This window comes from Dipodomys ordii, unplaced genomic scaffold (assembly GCF_000151885.1).
Source record: "Dipodomys ordii isolate 6190 unplaced genomic scaffold, Dord_2.0 Scaffold118, whole genome shotgun sequence".
Classification (NCBI taxonomy): Eukaryota; Metazoa; Chordata; class Mammalia; order Rodentia; family Heteromyidae; genus Dipodomys; species Dipodomys ordii.
Genome location: NW_012267334.1, coordinates 2,512,419 through 2,528,255, shown reverse-complemented (window position 1 = coordinate 2,528,255; position 15,837 = coordinate 2,512,419). Strand labels below are relative to the sequence as shown.

General features: G+C 55.7%; 1 protein-coding gene across 1 annotated transcript in view; it reads left to right on the top strand.

Moving 5' to 3' along the window:
• Positions 1 to 961: 961 nt before the first annotated feature.
• Col5a1 (collagen, type V, alpha 1) overlaps positions 962 to 15,837 on the top strand; it is a 119,461-nt gene continuing 104,585 nt past the window's right edge. Inside the window, exons 1-4 of the mRNA XM_013029375.1 lie at positions 962 to 1,135; positions 3,642 to 3,772; positions 10,054 to 10,127; positions 12,321 to 12,488. Of these exons, the coding sequence (XP_012884829.1) occupies positions 962 to 1,135; positions 3,642 to 3,772; positions 10,054 to 10,127; positions 12,321 to 12,488 (547 nt within the window). The remainder of the gene's footprint in view (positions 1,136 to 3,641; positions 3,773 to 10,053; positions 10,128 to 12,320; positions 12,489 to 15,837) is intronic.

Here is a 15,837-nt window from a genome sequence, read left to right as displayed (position 1 = left end):
AGACTGGGCAGTGGTGTGTGGGGTGAGATCCTCACTGGAGTCTTTGGGGAGATGAAGGTGTTGCTCTGGCAGTAGTGGGCAGGTGTGCAGATGGCCAGTCGGGACCGGGAGGTGCGGGCTGCCACTGTGGGAGCCCTTTGCCTTTCCTGCTCCTGGCAGCTAACTGCTGTCTGAAGTGAGTGAGGGAAAGCCATTTTTGGTCTTAAAAAACAAACCATGGGAAAGAGCCAGGCACTGGTGGCTCAGGCCTGTCATCCTAGCTGCTCCGGAGGCTGAGATATCTGAGGATCATGGTTCAAAGCTGATTCAGAAAAGTCCATGATACTCTTCTTTCCAATTCACCACCCCAAAGCCAGAAGTGGAGCTGTGACTCAAGTAGGGAACACAAAAGCTCCAGACCATGAGTTCAAGTTCCAGTACCAGCACACGCGTGCACATGTACACACAGACACAGACAGATGACACATGACACACAGATAAAAACACAAAGATTCTGTTTATAAATTATGCGGACAGCGATGATCAAGGACTACTGACAGGAGAAAGGTTGTAACAGTGCACTGTCTTTAAAGCTGCTGAGATTTATTATTTTTTTTTCCGGGATTTTTCCATTGAACCAGAACAGAGTTCTGGTTACCTGAAGTAACCAGAACTCTGGAAGGAGAGTGGGTAGGTAGGGGCCGCTGTGCCCTTATCTCTGCCGGCTCTCCATCCCATTGACTTGCTCACTCCATTGGTCCGTCTGTCCTCCCGGCCGCCCGTCCATCCATCTGTCCCTCTGGGGGTGGGCAGGGCGGTTCCCATCTGCTTGCTTTGTAAGGAGCGCCTGTGTGGATGTCATGCTGGTAGGTCTTTTGTGGCTCTCGGATGATTTCTGTGGGGTGAATTCCGGGACGTTGACTCACTGTGGCCAGATGCAGGGACCTTTGAGCGCTTTGCTCGCAGGACCCCCTTCCCGTCGATGGTGGGCAGTCACCGCATTGCTGGGTCATCCCCGGTGACCACCAGAGACCTGGGCTGCCCACCTGTTGGCAAGGGCACTGGCCCTTCTGCTTCTGGAGAGGGACTGCTGTGCCATTCTTGGGACCTGGGCGGGCTGTGTCCTGTGACAAAGCCAGGCCTCTTGGGCCTGCAGGTGAGCTCCCGTTTCTGAATCTGGTGCATGGAGCAGAACCTTCTGTGCCACAGGGCCACGGGAGGAGCTGTCACCATGAACTGGAATAGTGCCTGTCCCTTTAGCCAGAAGATACAGCAGAACCTTCTAGAGCAGACCCTAATTCCATCCTACCTTCCCTTCCCTTTCTGGCCACCTGCATTGTGGGGTCCCCACTGTGGCTAGTGATGCCCAGATTCTGTTGGTGCTGGGGTGCCCTACTGCCAGGTGGCCCCTCCCCCTCAGGAATGTTCTTGAGGCCTCATAGTACCTTGGAGTGCCCGAGAGGGAGTGGGGTGACCAGAGCAAGGTGGGCAGGCCAGCCTGGGGGAGGGAGAACAGGCAGCCTGGGGACCTGCTCTTTGGAGTGAGCGGAAATGAGCTCTGTGCAGCTCTGCAGGCCATATTCGCCCCTGCTGGGGATGGTGGACGGAGGGCCCGGAGCCTGGCGGTGATGCCCAGAGCACGCATGCTGTCTGCGCCGAGGGGGGGGCCTTGAACTCAGCCTCGTTATCCTATTAGAGGCCGGCAGAGAGTCGGCGGAGCTGCTGGTGCGGGCGCTGAGTCCTGCTGCTGGCTTGGGGGTATCCTTTGGGGGTGTTTCCGTTTCGCGTAACATCTGCACAGCAGGTTGAGCCCTGGTTTAGTGTTTTGAACATGTGCACAGCTTGAGGAGTGGAAAAAATGGCTCCTGGTGCTGGGAGTTGTTAAGGAGTGCCCCCACTGGTTAGAGCCAACAGTGCGATCAAACGCAGTAGTCCTGGAGATGCGCAGATAATCACCAAGTGACCAGAGGCCACAGGATGGAGCGGAAAGACGTTCATCCACGTTGTATTTATAACGGTAAACATTTAGAAGCCTCTCAGTCCTGTCCATAGGACCAGTGGGACTCGGGGTCCCTCACAGCCCAGCTCCATAGGCAGTGCTCTGCTCCAGGACCTTCTGGGAACTGTGTGTCTGGGCAGTGCGAGGAGTGCATCAACAGTGGCTGTCACCCCAGTAAACTTCATTCATGACACTTGGCTTTGTAGCATTTGCTAGGTGTGAGCCATCTCCAGGAGCCAGCTTCCTTCTGTGTCTCAAGCTGCCGCTTGTAACAAGAACTTAAAAGTCAAATGCCAGTCACTGCCAGTGCTGGGGGAGGGGCACATGGCCAATGGACGCATTTGTCTTTTGTCCACATTTCGATCTTAAAGGGCAAGGCTGGGCTGGACCTGGGCCTTGGCCTGGCAGGCGCATGGAGAGGGGCAGCTCGCTCAAATGTCACACCTCTGGGAAACACACAGAAAATCCCAAGAAGAAAATTGTGGTTCTGTTTTAGAAAGGCCGGATAGAAAGTGCCCGTTACCACGAGAACTGTTTTTGTCCTACAGACTCAGGTCAACGTGGAGAACAGATGGAATATTTGGGATGTAATGCTGTTTCTTGTTGGACATCAACTGTCATTTGCTCTCATTAATTTGCTACAAGAGCTATTTGATTTTATCTTGCTGTAAATCTACTGTAGCCAGGGCAGCACCTTGCTTCTGGAACCATAGGTATCAATGCACTGGACAGAGGTCATAAATCATCCATAAGGAGACATGCCTTTGAATTTTGATCAAGAGAATGAAATACGTTAGTGGTGGAAAGATGGTTTTAATCAACAGCAGGTTCTGGAACCCTTAATCACCTGCAAATAAACTTACCCGAAACAATGAAAAACAAATTAGAATGGACATGAGATCTGAATGTAAGATGTAAAAAGCCAGAAAGCATTAAAAAAAAAATCTCTTTTGACCTTGAGTTAGGTGAAGATTTCTTAGCTGGGCCACAGAAACAATGGGTCATGACCGAAGAGCTGATAAATCATGCTTTGTTAAAAATCTCACGTTGCTGGGTATCTGTTGCGCATACCCGTAATCCTCACTACTCAGGAGGCTGAGATCTGAGGACCAGGGCTTGGGCAGAAAAGTCCTTGAGACTCTTAGCTCCAGTTAATCACTCAAAAGCCAGAAGTGGAGGCCTGGCTCAAGTGGTAAAGCACCAGCCCTGAGTGAAAAAGCAGCCTCATCCTGGGCCCTTCCAGCTTCAGGTTTCTCCCCGCCCTCAGTACCCTCTGGTGCTGGCCAGTGTCTGGGGAGCTGGGTTTTTCATCCCATTCCCCCACCGTCCCCCCGAGGAACGGCTTGGGCCCCCACGGTGGTGTGGTATCACTTAGTGATGCTCACAGGGTCCCAGGCCCACCTCGGTTAAAGAGGAAGGCACGTGGACACCGACTTGGGATGAGCTCTCGTTAGGAAGAGCTACTGCTTTTTACTTTTTGTTAATGTGTGAGTTTGATGTGGATGTAGAGAGGTTTTTGGAAGTAGATGTGCAGTGAGTGGTCACACACTCCTCCCTTTCCCCAGTCTAGTAAGCTAACCCAGAATTGTCTCGGTTGCTGATGCCATGGCTTGTGTGTGTGTGTCTGCAGATTGTACCCATGTCTGTTATTTGGCTCTAGCAGTGTTCTAGCAGTGTCTCCAGCGCTGTGTCCTGTGGCGGGCCCCTTGTGCCCAGCTTCTGCAGGGCAGTGGATGGTGACAGTGCTGTGGACTTGACCAGCTCCTGGCTGACGGGTGTGGACCTGCTTCACAAGTGAGCCTGGTTGCCCTGCTTGTAGGCTTGGCCCCACAGGGGAATGCCAGATCAGCATGTGGATACCCCATGCTGCCCACACAGCCTTGCCCCCAGCCGTCCAACTGAGTCCTTGTATTTGTCGGGGTATCCAGTTGTTCATGGGCTGGTTCAGTAGTTCAGCTATTCATTGGTGGGCTTGTTCAGTTGTGTTATTTGCTGTTGGTTTCTTGGCTGTCCATTTGTTCCTTCCTTCCTTCCTTGGCTGCTGTGTGGGAGTGCTTGCTCGTTGCTTTGCTTTGCTCATTCTTCGTGTTTTCATTGGTTGGTTAGTTTGTTCATCAGTTGGTTCATGTGTTCTGTAGTCAGTTTGACCATCTGTTGATTGGATGGTTGGAAGGAATTCAGTGGCTCCTCCGTTTCTCTCTGGGTACCTTGCTCATTTCTTTCTCCTTTGCGAGCACTGTGCCACACTCCTGCCTATTCTGGTAGAGGACAAGGTGTGTCCTGAAGGGTCTCAGGTCCTTGGGAATACCTCTGGCCTACTTGGGGGTGTGGGTGGGGCATGATTTGAGTAACTGCAGGGGGCAGGGGACACTGAGGCAGCAGGGACACTGGGCCCGGAGGGCTGTCACCATCCCTGGTGGGCACACCCACTCTCCTCAGCTCATGAAGGGGTGAGGGAGCCTCTGAGGCCAACCATATTAGTGCTGATAATTGCATCCTCTGTTCCTTTATTCCTCCTCCTCCTCCTCTGCTCCTCCTCCTCCTCTTCTTCCTCTTCGTCCTCCTCTTCGTCCTCCTCCTCCTCCTTCTCCTCCTGTGTCTCTGTTGAGAGAAGGCAGCCCCCACCTGCCCAGGGCCCAGTAACCTGGTACCTTTCAAAAATGCCATTTAATGGCAGCAGGTCTGCAGCAGTTCTGTCAGAGGCTGGTGCCATTCTGTCATGGTCTCCCGACGCACCCCCCCTCCGCTTCTCTCCTCTCCAATTGCCCCGCCCCCTCCCCCCCCCCGCCCCCCGCCCAGCATGGCTCCCTGGGCCAGGCCCCTATGGAGACATTAAAGTTGGTGTATGCTGTTACAGTGATTCCAGCTGCCCCAACACCACCATTCTCTGGATGCTTCTGAAAGCCTGTGGAGCATGTGCTAGCCAAAACAACTGGCCCCGTAGGGTGGAGTTTGTCACCTTTCCCGTCTTCCTCCTGAACGAGAAGATGAACAAGGTCAACTGTCTTGTCCCTGCTGGGCTTCACAAGTGCAGGTCCCCGCCTGGACCAGCAGAGCCTCTGGGCAGCCTGAGTGCAGCTCCTCCCCACCTACCCCCGCCTCCCCTCCCCGGGCTGCATGCTCCCGTGCGCAGGCCCTCCCGCCCCTCCGGGGCTCCAGCTTTGGCAGCTGGCCATGGCACAGCATGCCTGGCCTTGCTCTGTACTGCTCATTATTCTCTGAGGAGTGACAGGGTAAGGAAAACACCTCTATTAATAAGCACAGGTGGAAAGCAGCAACGACCGCAGAAGGGAGGGGAAGATGCAGGGCCGCTTGTCCCCACGGTGACCCTTCCCCTAGATCTCAAGCTAGAGGCCTGCACTCACCGCCACCACGACCCTCAATGGGAGCCCTACTTTATCTGGGTGCTAGGTTCTGACACAACCCAGCGCTTTGCCATTAGGTGCTGCCCTGTGGAATGGGTTACCTGAGCTGTAATGTTCCGATATGGCCTTGGCTTCTGTCAGAGCTCTTCTGACATTGTGTCTTCTTCCTTTGGCTTGGCCCAGGCCCCTTGCTCTGGGAGTCCTTTGTGTCCTGCCCACATCACTGGACCCTCCATGGAGTCTTCAGTGTTGGCATGGCTTATTTTCAATAGCAGGTGTGTGCGCTGTGGGCCACGTGATCATCTGGGGGGGTGTCTCCACCAGAGCAAGGCGATTACTGCAGGGGGCTGTGTGCCTTGCCCAGCGGCTGGCCTCCCCCTGTGGGGTGGTGTTGAAGGGCCAGGCATTCTGCCCTCAGGCCAGCCTCAGTGAGCAGTGGGGATAGGTAGTCCCAGCATGAGGATGCAGCTTTGGGATGGCGCCACCTCTGCACCTGCAGGTTGAGATCTACCCTCCCCACACTGGTGTGTTCCCAGGTAAAGCTCCGCCTCCGGCCCCGACCTCTGCCAGGGTTTCCAGTGAAATTGCTCACCTGGGAAACTGATCAAGAGTGTGGTAGAGCCCTTGGCTTTCTGGACAGGAAAAGAGTGCCATTGGGAAGGGCCAGTGATTGGAGATGCTTTCTCAGCTCCAAACCTGGTCGCCAAGCAGGGTGTTGTGGCATGCTCTCTGAGGTTTTGCTAGTGGCGAGGGCTGGGTGGTTACCTAGGTGGTCTCTCCCCAGTGCCCTCACTCCCTGGGGACATGGGATACCAGCATCATCTGCAATACTGCTGGGCGCATATTGTACACCCCCTCTTCCCCACACACCAGGTATCTGCAGGCAGAGGTGCTCAGCCTGAGTTCCGTCTGCTTTGCTCTGAGCCATGGGGACACAAGGCCCAGGAACACACCTCCCTGAACGTCACCCTCTTGTCTGAAAGGAAAGGGGGACGGACAGGTGAATGGGGGTACTGAAACCTTTGAGAAGCTGAAGCTTGTCAGGTGAACCTTTAAGATGATGCTGTTCTTTTCTTTCATTCACTCCTTTATTTATTCATCCATCTACCCTGCCATCTACCTACCCATAAAAGTCATTCTTTCATTTCTTTTTGCTGGTCCTGGGGCTTGAACTCAGGGCCTGGGCACTGTTCCTGAGCCTCTTTGTGCTCAAGGCTAGTGCTTTATTACTTGAGCCACAGTGCCACTTCTGGCTTTTTCTGAGTAGTTTATTGGAGATAAGATTCTCATGGGCTTTTCTGCCTGGGTTGGCTTCAAACTGTGATCCTCAGATCTTAGCCTCCTGAGTAGCTAGGATTGTAGGTGTGAGCCACTTGTAATCATTCTGTGAGTCATTCTTCAACCAATCTTTGTTAGAATTGTTCAGTGAATCATAGATCCTCCTTTATCCATTCCTTCCATCTAATATCCATCCAACCAACCCTATCCAATCATCTTCCATCTATGTATCCATCCAATTATTATTCATCCATCCATCTATCCATCCATCCAGTCATCTGTTTATTATCCATTCAACTATCCATCATCCATCTGTCCATCTACCTATGGATTCATCAGTCCATCCAACCATTCATCCATCATTCATCCAGATCATGTCCATTTCTCATCCATTCAACTATTGATCATCCATCCATTCATGGGTTTTTCACCTTCCTTTTTCACCCTTCTATCATTTAATCTATACTCTCTTTTCATTTATCTTCTCCATGTACCAGTGTGCCCCTCCTGAGGGTTTACGGAGCCTGTGTTTGTGGTACTTGGCTGAAACACCAGTTTACCAGGGGGCCATGTTTCTAGGCTGCTTTCTCAGTTGGTCAGGTGCAATCTTTGGTGCTGTAGAAAGTAAGATGAGGGCAGTGTTTTTGCCTAGAACAAGGCCTCGCAAAAGCCCTGAACACCTCGTGAGGAACGAGTCCTCTTCTTCCCAGACCCTTGCCCTGCCCTGTCACTGCCCGGCACTCAGGGGAGTGCTAGTACCCAGGGTTACTTCCCATGATGCTGCTGCTTCTGTGTGTGTGTGTGCACACGCACGTGTGCTGGTCCTGGGGCTTTAACTTAGTGCCTGGTCACTGTCCCTGAGCTTTTGTGCTCTGCCATCTGAGCCACACAGCTCTACTTCGGATTTTTTTTTTTTTTGATGTTTAATTGGAGATGATAAGTGTCTCATAGACTTTCCTACCTGGGCTGACTTTCAACGGAGATCCTCAGATCTCAGCCTCCGGAGTAGCTAGGATTAAAGGCGTGAGCCACCGGTGCATGGCTTTTTTGTTCTATTTTGCTTTGTTTTCACTGGATGATTGGAGATACAGTCTTGTGGACTTGTCTGCCAGGGCTAACTTTGAGCTGGGATCCTCCAGGTCACGGCTTCCTGATTAGCTTGGATTATAAGTGTGAGCACTGGCACCCAGCTTTAATGAAGTGTTCATGAATTTTGAGTCTCCCTTGTATGTGTGGGTCACCCCTAAACAGATACTAAGACATCATAGCTAGGAGTTTGATTGGGGCCTTTCCCCCTCTCCCTTGTTGGTCTGTTTGTTCCTGTGACCTTAAACTGCACCCCACAGTCCCTCCCTGCCCCCTGACCTGTATGGCTGGGAGGGAGGAACCAGTGAGGCTCCTACTCTGCCTGGTGCTCAGACCTCGGTTGCCTGTATACTCCAGGCTGGACCCCAGCCTCCTGTTGCCCCTGCCCCTGGTGATGCCCTTCTTGCAATGTGTCCCTCCTGGGGACACAGAAAAGCAGGGATGCAGGGAGGCCTGGAAGCATGTGTGGACAGTATCCCTCCCCCAGCCACTGGGGCCCGGGTGTGTGGTCCAGTGTTGCTGCTGGGCGCCCGGGATCCTGAGCCTTCAGGATTCCTGGATATTCCTGGCCTGGGGACCACAGCTACATTCAGCAGCAGTGGTAGGTGGCAGTGGGGCCCGGGCTGTGCAGTCCCTAGGGTCAGAGACAGGCCTGGAGTGGTGAGTGTATTTCCTGTTGATCCTGATCCCTGGGACCCAGGAGCCAGGCCCTGGCATTAACCGTCTAATGAGATAGAAGTGACATTAGTGCCTCTCCCAAAGGGCGACTTCATGGGGGACAAGTCTACGAGGAAGTGGGCGTGGCACCCAGCAGATGGAGGAGGCAGCATTACGGCAGTGCTGTGAGGTGGAGGTGCCGCATAGCTCAGGTGACAGGGCTGGCTGAGGAGAGGCCACTTCCTGTGGAGCGGAGGCTCATGAGTGATCAGGTCATGGCAGGGACTCTGTGCTAAGATGAGCTGGCATTTGACAGATCACAGATCCCTCATGGAACCTTCTGGACCAGTAAACAATGGTCAAGCATAAGTCAGGTGGGGACAGGCACTTTGAGTGTCCAGCCCCTGCTAGACAGGGCAGGGGTGAATAAACCCTGGGGACAGCTTCCTGTCCCCATCCTTGCAGGGCCTCTGTGCTATAGTGGTTCTTCTAGCTGTGGGTGACCTTTGTTCTGATGCCCCTGTTCTGCTGGACAGATGAGATGCTGGCACAGCAGTTGGTGAAGGTACCCCTTCTGTGTTTCATGTTGAGGATTCCCTTTCTGTGCTTCCATGATCCATTTGTCCATCCATCTATTTTCCCATCCATCCATCCATCCACCCACCCACCCATATACTCATCCATCCACCCATCCATCCCATCTCTCCATCTATCCATCCACCCATCCATCCACTCATCCATCCATCCGTCCATCTATCCATGCGTCATCCACCCATCTACCCACCAACCTATCTATTCATCCATCCACTTATCCATCCATGTATCCATCCATTTGTCATCCATCCATCCATCTCCCATCTACTTATCCATCGATCCATTGATCCATCCACTCATCTATCCATCGATCCATCCATCCATTCACTCATCTATCCATCGATCCATTGATTCATCCATCCGTCTACCCATCCATCATCTATCCATCCACCCATCTACTCATGCATCCACTAATCCATCCATCAACCCATCTACTCATCTATCCATCCATCTATCTACCCATTCATCCATCCGTCCATCCATCCATCCATCATCCATCTACCCATCTACTCATCCATCTACCCATCCATCCATCTACCCATCCAACCATCCATCCATGTGTCCATCCATCCATCCATCCATCCATACACCCACGTGTCCATCCATCCATCATGTGTCCATCCATCATCTTTCCATCCATCCATGTGTCCATCCATCTGTCATCCATCTTTCCATCCATCCATCCATCCATCCATCCATCCATCCATCCATCCATCTACCCATCTATCCACCCATCCATCCATCTACCCATCCAACCATCCATCCATGTGTCCATCCATCCATCCATGCATGCACCCATGTGTCCATCTATCTATCTACTGACCCACCCACCCATCATCTGTCCTGGACCCCTCTGTCCAAGCACCTTTGGGAAGCACTGCTATCAGAGGCCTACCTTTCTTTCCAGAGATTTCATGCTACTTCTTATGGTGCTTGGCACCCAGAATTCAGTTTCACCTGTGTCTTATCTGGGGGTGCCACACCTGGTTTTCTCATTAGAATGGCCCAAGGATGTGGGCCCTTGGAGAGCCCATACAGAGTCCTGTGGTCTGGACTCTGAGCTCAGTGGCCTTGTGCTGGCCCTGCCCCTCCCAGGCGACCCAAGGGTCGCACACCACAGGGAGGCTGCGGCCTAGGCAGCCGGAAGCTGCTGCTGCACTTGCTGACACGTGGGTCTTGACACCTCAATTGCCTTGACCCCTGGAGCCAAGCCAATAGGGCATCCCTTAATCCTTCACATCTGCACCCAGGACAGGATGCTATGATGATGAGTTTTCATCCTGAGTTGCCCCAAAGACATCTGGGAGATGTAGTTTGTCCCCAGGCTGTGGAGCAGGGAGGGCTGGGAGGAGGCTGGGCTGAGCTGGAGTGAACCAGCTGTCCTATGGATGGGCCAGCCTGTGAGCAGAGCGTGGAGCCGTCGGCCTTCAGCATGGGTGTTCGGCCCCAGAGGGTGGGCGTGGGGACCCACAGACACCTCCGTGGAGGCTTACAGTGTGCTTCCCAGTCATGATTGGAAGCCAGCCAGGGCAGGAAAGTCTCTGAGACCCTTATCTCCAATTTACCACCAATGAGCCAGAAGTGGTACTGCCCTGGCTCAAGTGGTAGAGCACCAGCCTTGAGTAAAAAAGCCGAGGGGTAGCACCCAGGCTCTGAGTTCAAGCCCCAGTGTCAGAACTAAACTTTCTTGTGCTCTGGCCAAGGTGAAGGATGGTGCGGGGCCTGCGGGGGAGGGGGGGACTGGTGACCTTCTTAAGCGGTGACGTTGTCTGCAGCGGTGCCCAGGCAGGCTGTGGAGAGGAGCTGCCATCCCTGTGGATGGAGAAAACAGGTGTCCAGCCTGTTGTCTGGGAAGAGCATCCTCGCTGGCTGCGGTGTGTCCAGGCCTCCTGGCCGAGATCCCTGACGCCTTCCCCAGACGCCGCCAGCCTGGAGCCAAGCCTGGGATGACCGGGGCCCAGTGCTGTGTCATTTGGGACAGGTGTGCCAGCAGCTGGCAGCGCGTCTCTTCCCACGGCTGGGGCCAGGCCTGGGGTAGTGCCACCTGGCCTTGCCAGTGCTGGCACTCCGCATGGACTCAGGTGTCTGGCGGACAAGCCCCAGCGAGAGCTTTGCCGCCAGTTCTGAGCGGCCCAGAGGGGCCTCAGATACGGGGCACAGCATAGATCAGGTGAAGGACTGACACGCTGCGGGGGTCTGGGTGCTGGGGAGGGGCCAGGGCCTAATCAGGGAAACAGGAGGCCACAAGAGCCGGCGATTGAGATGAGCTGAGGCCATCCTGGCCTCTGCCTTCTGCAGCCTCCTGTAACCACGCTGCCCTCCCCAGGCCCCACCGGAGCCTGGCCCAGGCTAGCCTCCCTCTCTCCCAGCTAGTCACACCACACCCTGGGCTTGCACGACTCCCGCACCCCATCCAGGCCTGCCCTCCTGGAACACAGGGCCTCCTGCCGGGAGGCTCTCCTGTTAAGACCACCTGTGAGGGTGAACGTATTGGTGCGTGCACACACCCACTTTCAGGCCTAGCTTGATCCAGGTGCTCATGCAGCATGGCGGGGGTCTGCCCCCTCACTTTCAGAAGGGTACTCGCTGCGGCTGGAAGACAGCATCCTGTTCCACCCAGGCCATGTTCTATGTGTGGCGTCAGCGGAGCAGTGGGTCACTCCCACCGGAAGGAAAAGCCCCTGGATGGGCGTCTCTAGCCTAGCCTGGTCATCTGGGATGGGTGTTGATGTCGGTGTTTCTTCACCCGAGTGGAGGGCATGGCCAGCCCCAGGCAGGCCCCAGTGGGTGGAGGGACACGGCTGTGGGTGCTGAGACACCCAGGAGCTACACCTTGTTCTGCACCGTGGCACCCACTTGGATTTGATTTTCTCCCGGCTCCCCCGCGCCTCATGAGTGGGAGCTGAACCGGGTAGGAACCACGTGGTCCCTTGCGGGCACCAGGCAGGCACACAGCCCCACGCTCTCGTGACACGGGGGAGGAGGTGCTGGCTGAGGGGCTGCCGTGTTTTGGGGGTGACTGCTGAGCTCTTCAGCAAGTACCGCTGCACCAGTGGTGGGAGGGTCAGCTTCTCAAGGCCTGAGACGCCCCTGCTCGTCCCCAGGCACCCCCAGAGGATGGAGGGTCAGGAATCTTCGGGAAGGAATGCAGAGGCTGGAGGGGAGGTTTGCTCCTGGTGTGGGACTGCTTGCGCGTGTTGGGATAAGGCAGCTGCTCGGTCCCCAGCTTCTTTGGAGACATACGTGGCTGTGCTGTGTGTGGTGAGGGCTGCGGCAGCCTCTGGAGTCCTCCCCTTCCCCGTGCTCCCCGTGCTCCTCTCCTTTCCTCTCTGTGGCTGATTCCAGCTCCTCTGTCATTTCAGCTCAGCCAGCAGATCTCCTGAAGGTTCTAGATTTTCACAACTTGCCCGATGGCATCACGAAGACCACAGGCTTCTGCGCCACACGACGCTCTGCCAAAGGCCCAGACGTTGCCTACCGAGTGACCAAGGAGGCCCAGCTCAGCGCGCCCACCAAGCAGCTGTACCCGGGTAAGAGGCGCGCCTGGTGGCTGTGGAGGGGGGGGCTCCTGCAGCCCCGCCGTCCCTGGGCCGGCAGCAGCCGGGAAGCCCGTGGGGTCACAAACACAGGAAGGGGAGAGGGTTGGCTTCCCGGGAGGTGAGGGAGGGCGGGCCCAGGGCCGCTGGGGAGGCTGGAAGCTGAACTTGGGGACAGTGAGTGACGGGAACGTGCATCAAGCATGGTGACTCGAAGCTAGCTGCATTGCAGAGGCTCTAATGAGAACAGATTGCCAAGCCAGACTTCTCCTTTTAATCTCATACACTGTGGCACCCAGTTGTTCCTCTCACCACCCCGGGGCAGGTCCTCTCCTCCCTGCCCACTGGAGTCCATGAACCCTCTGGGCTTCTCTGGCCATGTGGAATCCGGCGGGTGATCGACCCCTTCTGCCCCTGCCTTGAGGTGCTGCCCCGACGGCCTGCAGTCAGTCAGATGCCAGCTGACGTACGTGAGCGAGGACGTAGGGTCTCGGGCAGGCACGGTCACCTTGTGAGAGGTGTTCCCAATGATCACAAGTCTGTGCTCCATCTTTCTGGTGGCCTGGAAGTGACCTTAGCACTGAGCAAGGTTTGGGACAGTTTTAACGAACAGCGCTGTCTCTGTCCCTGCTGCGTCCCTGGAGGATGTTCCTGCCGGCCGTGGTTTCTGGACAACTTTGGCCTTTTCTTCTCTGTACTCCTTTCCCCACCACTTTCTAGAGTCCCCTCAAATCTATCAGGACTTTAGAAGTTTGTGTCTGAAGTAGGAATGGGCCCTTTGGGCCAAGAAGCCATGATGGCAGCTGTGTCTCAGTGCTAAGCAAAGCCTGTTTCTGTGACGGGTCAATGTGCGGCAAAGCCCAGGTTTCTGGGACAGGGAACCTCCTGAGTCCTCCCGGTGGGCCGTCCCCTGAGTCCTCCCGGTGTGCTGTCCCCTGAGTGCTCCCAGTGTGCTGTTCCCCGAGTCCTCCTGGTGGACCGTCCCCCCCTATCCTCCTGGTGGGCCGTCCCCCCCCATCCTCCCGGTGTGCCGTCCCCCGAGTCCTCCTGGTGGATTGTCCTACTTCTCACCCCTAACAAGTCACCTGGACCTGGGTCCTGAAAGGGCTGCCTGTCCCGGACGTGTGGCCCTGCCATTCTCTGCTCGCTGTGGTGGTGTCGCATGGAGGTGGCCCTGGCTGAGACCTGTGAGAAGCGCCGGGCAGCTCCCTGCATGCATCCACGGGTCCTCCTGTCACGGCTCCTCCCACCCCCCAGCCAGTGCCCCCCGCTGTCGCGTCCCCCTCTGAGTGTCCCCTCGGTGATGAGGCTGTCCTGAGTCCCTGATGAGGCAGGTCAAGGGTCTCCCAGTCTCATCTTGGGCATAGAGGCCACGCCTTCCTGGTTCTGTGCCTGTGCTGTGTTCTGGCTCCCGGACTCTCCCTCTCCCCATCCCTCCTCACGTCCCTGCTCTGAGGCCTCTGGGATGCCCATCCGCTGGCCAGTGGAGGCAGTTGATTGGACGCCGTTAACCGGCAAGTCTTTGCCCCTCCCCCTTTGCCAGTACCCTTCCTTAGTGCAGCTTCTGTCCTTGGGGACAGAGGAGTGACGTCCTGGGTGCAGAGACCTCCTCTGTCTCTTGCCTGGCACCTCATAGGGGACCAGTCACAGCCGTTGGTCACCTGAGCAAATCAAGGGATCTGTCAATGTCCCTGATAACTTGTCATAGAAACGATCCGTTCTGTGGTCAACACATATCTATTTGCCTCCTGCTGTATTCCTAAAATGCTCTCATGCCTCAGGGCATCCCGCAAAGACAAGACGAATGCGTGGAGGAAGGGATTCGGGCCCGTGCCAAGCCCGCCCCTCCCAGTGGGACTTCGGGGAGAAATGAAATATGAAGCGTCGGACAGCAGACCCACTTCCCCCAGGACTGCCGACAGTCGACTGTAGAGCGTGTCAGTGGCCCGGCTCATGACGAGACGGGGCCGTCTTACAGTGACAATAAATCCATTGTTATTTTGCCAGGAGGGAGATGAATGTGAAACATAATTTACCTCTTCAGGTTTTATCTGAACTGAGAAAATTTGTGGCCATAGAGAGTTTAAAATTTGTGAAACAGCATTTTAATGGGAAAGACGCAGGTCTGTGGGCCTCAGCTGCGCTTCCTACTGGAGAACGTGAACTCTCACTTTCCGTGTTATTTCAGAGAGGGACGTGATTGGGGGGGTGGGAGGGATGAGAGGCAGGGGACTCTTCCCAGCGAGAGCAAGGGGTGCTGGCTGAGATGGGAGCTGTGCTATCTACCCTGGAGGGGGACCACGGAGCTGCTGCAGGCCCAGCGCCCCCCAGGGCCCTTTGGGGGTGAGACCCTGCCATCTCTGCGGGTGGCCTGACCCTAGGTGTACAGCAGGACTCACTGTCTGCCTGGTACCAGCTGAAGCTGTGCTGCCCCTCCCACACCCCCACTGCCCAGGACAGCGTGATGCCCCGGGGTGAGTGGCAGACCTCTTCTTCGGTGTCACAGAGCGGAAGGCAGTCCCCGAGCTCTGCGGTGATACCTGTCTCTCAGCTCCCTCACGGACCCCTGTCATCCGCTCCTAGAGCTGTCCCTGAGTGGCCCTGCCTGTGGGGGTGCTGGTCATGGTGCCTCGAGCACAGACAACGCCCCACGTGCACCTGACCCTGGGCTGGGAAGTCTGGCCTTTCCTCGGGGAACCCTTTGGGACCCTTAGCAAGGGTCAGGCCCCACACTGGGGAGTTCTTCCCCACACCATGCCCTGTGCCAGCCTTGAGGGTCCGGTTGGTTTCACTGAGCTCTCTGCCCTGTCCCACAGCAGAGGTGCAGGTGGCAGCAGCCGTGTTTCCTCTGGGCTCTGAGGAAGACAGCTTCCTGAGACTTGGGCGTGGTTGCTTTTGCCATCTGGCTTCTCCTGGACTGCCTTGCAGTTCTGGATTGTGTCAGCAGAGGGCACTCACAAACAGCTTTGCTTGGCAGCAGCCAGAAGCCTTCTGGGCCATCTGGTTGACCTTGTTTGGCTCTCCAGGAGAGGGGCCGCTAATAGAGTCTTGCCTGGTCCCAGCCCAGAAGCCAGCCCATCCCCCAGCATTTGAAAGTTTCACGGAGGCTGGTGGCTCTGCAGAGGCCCCAGCCCTCTCCTTCAGCCAGCCTCTCCTCACCAAATGCCATTGCTAGAAGCATGAGGCATTGACCGGCTGTGTGCTCCCCTTCAGCCCCAGGCTCCTGGCAGGGTTGCAGACCACATGTATTGGCAGAACCTGACTTCACTGAGATCCACCGAGAGGAGGAGGAAGAGGAGGGGGAGGAGAGTGAGGAAGAGGAGGGGGAGGAAGGGGGAGGGGG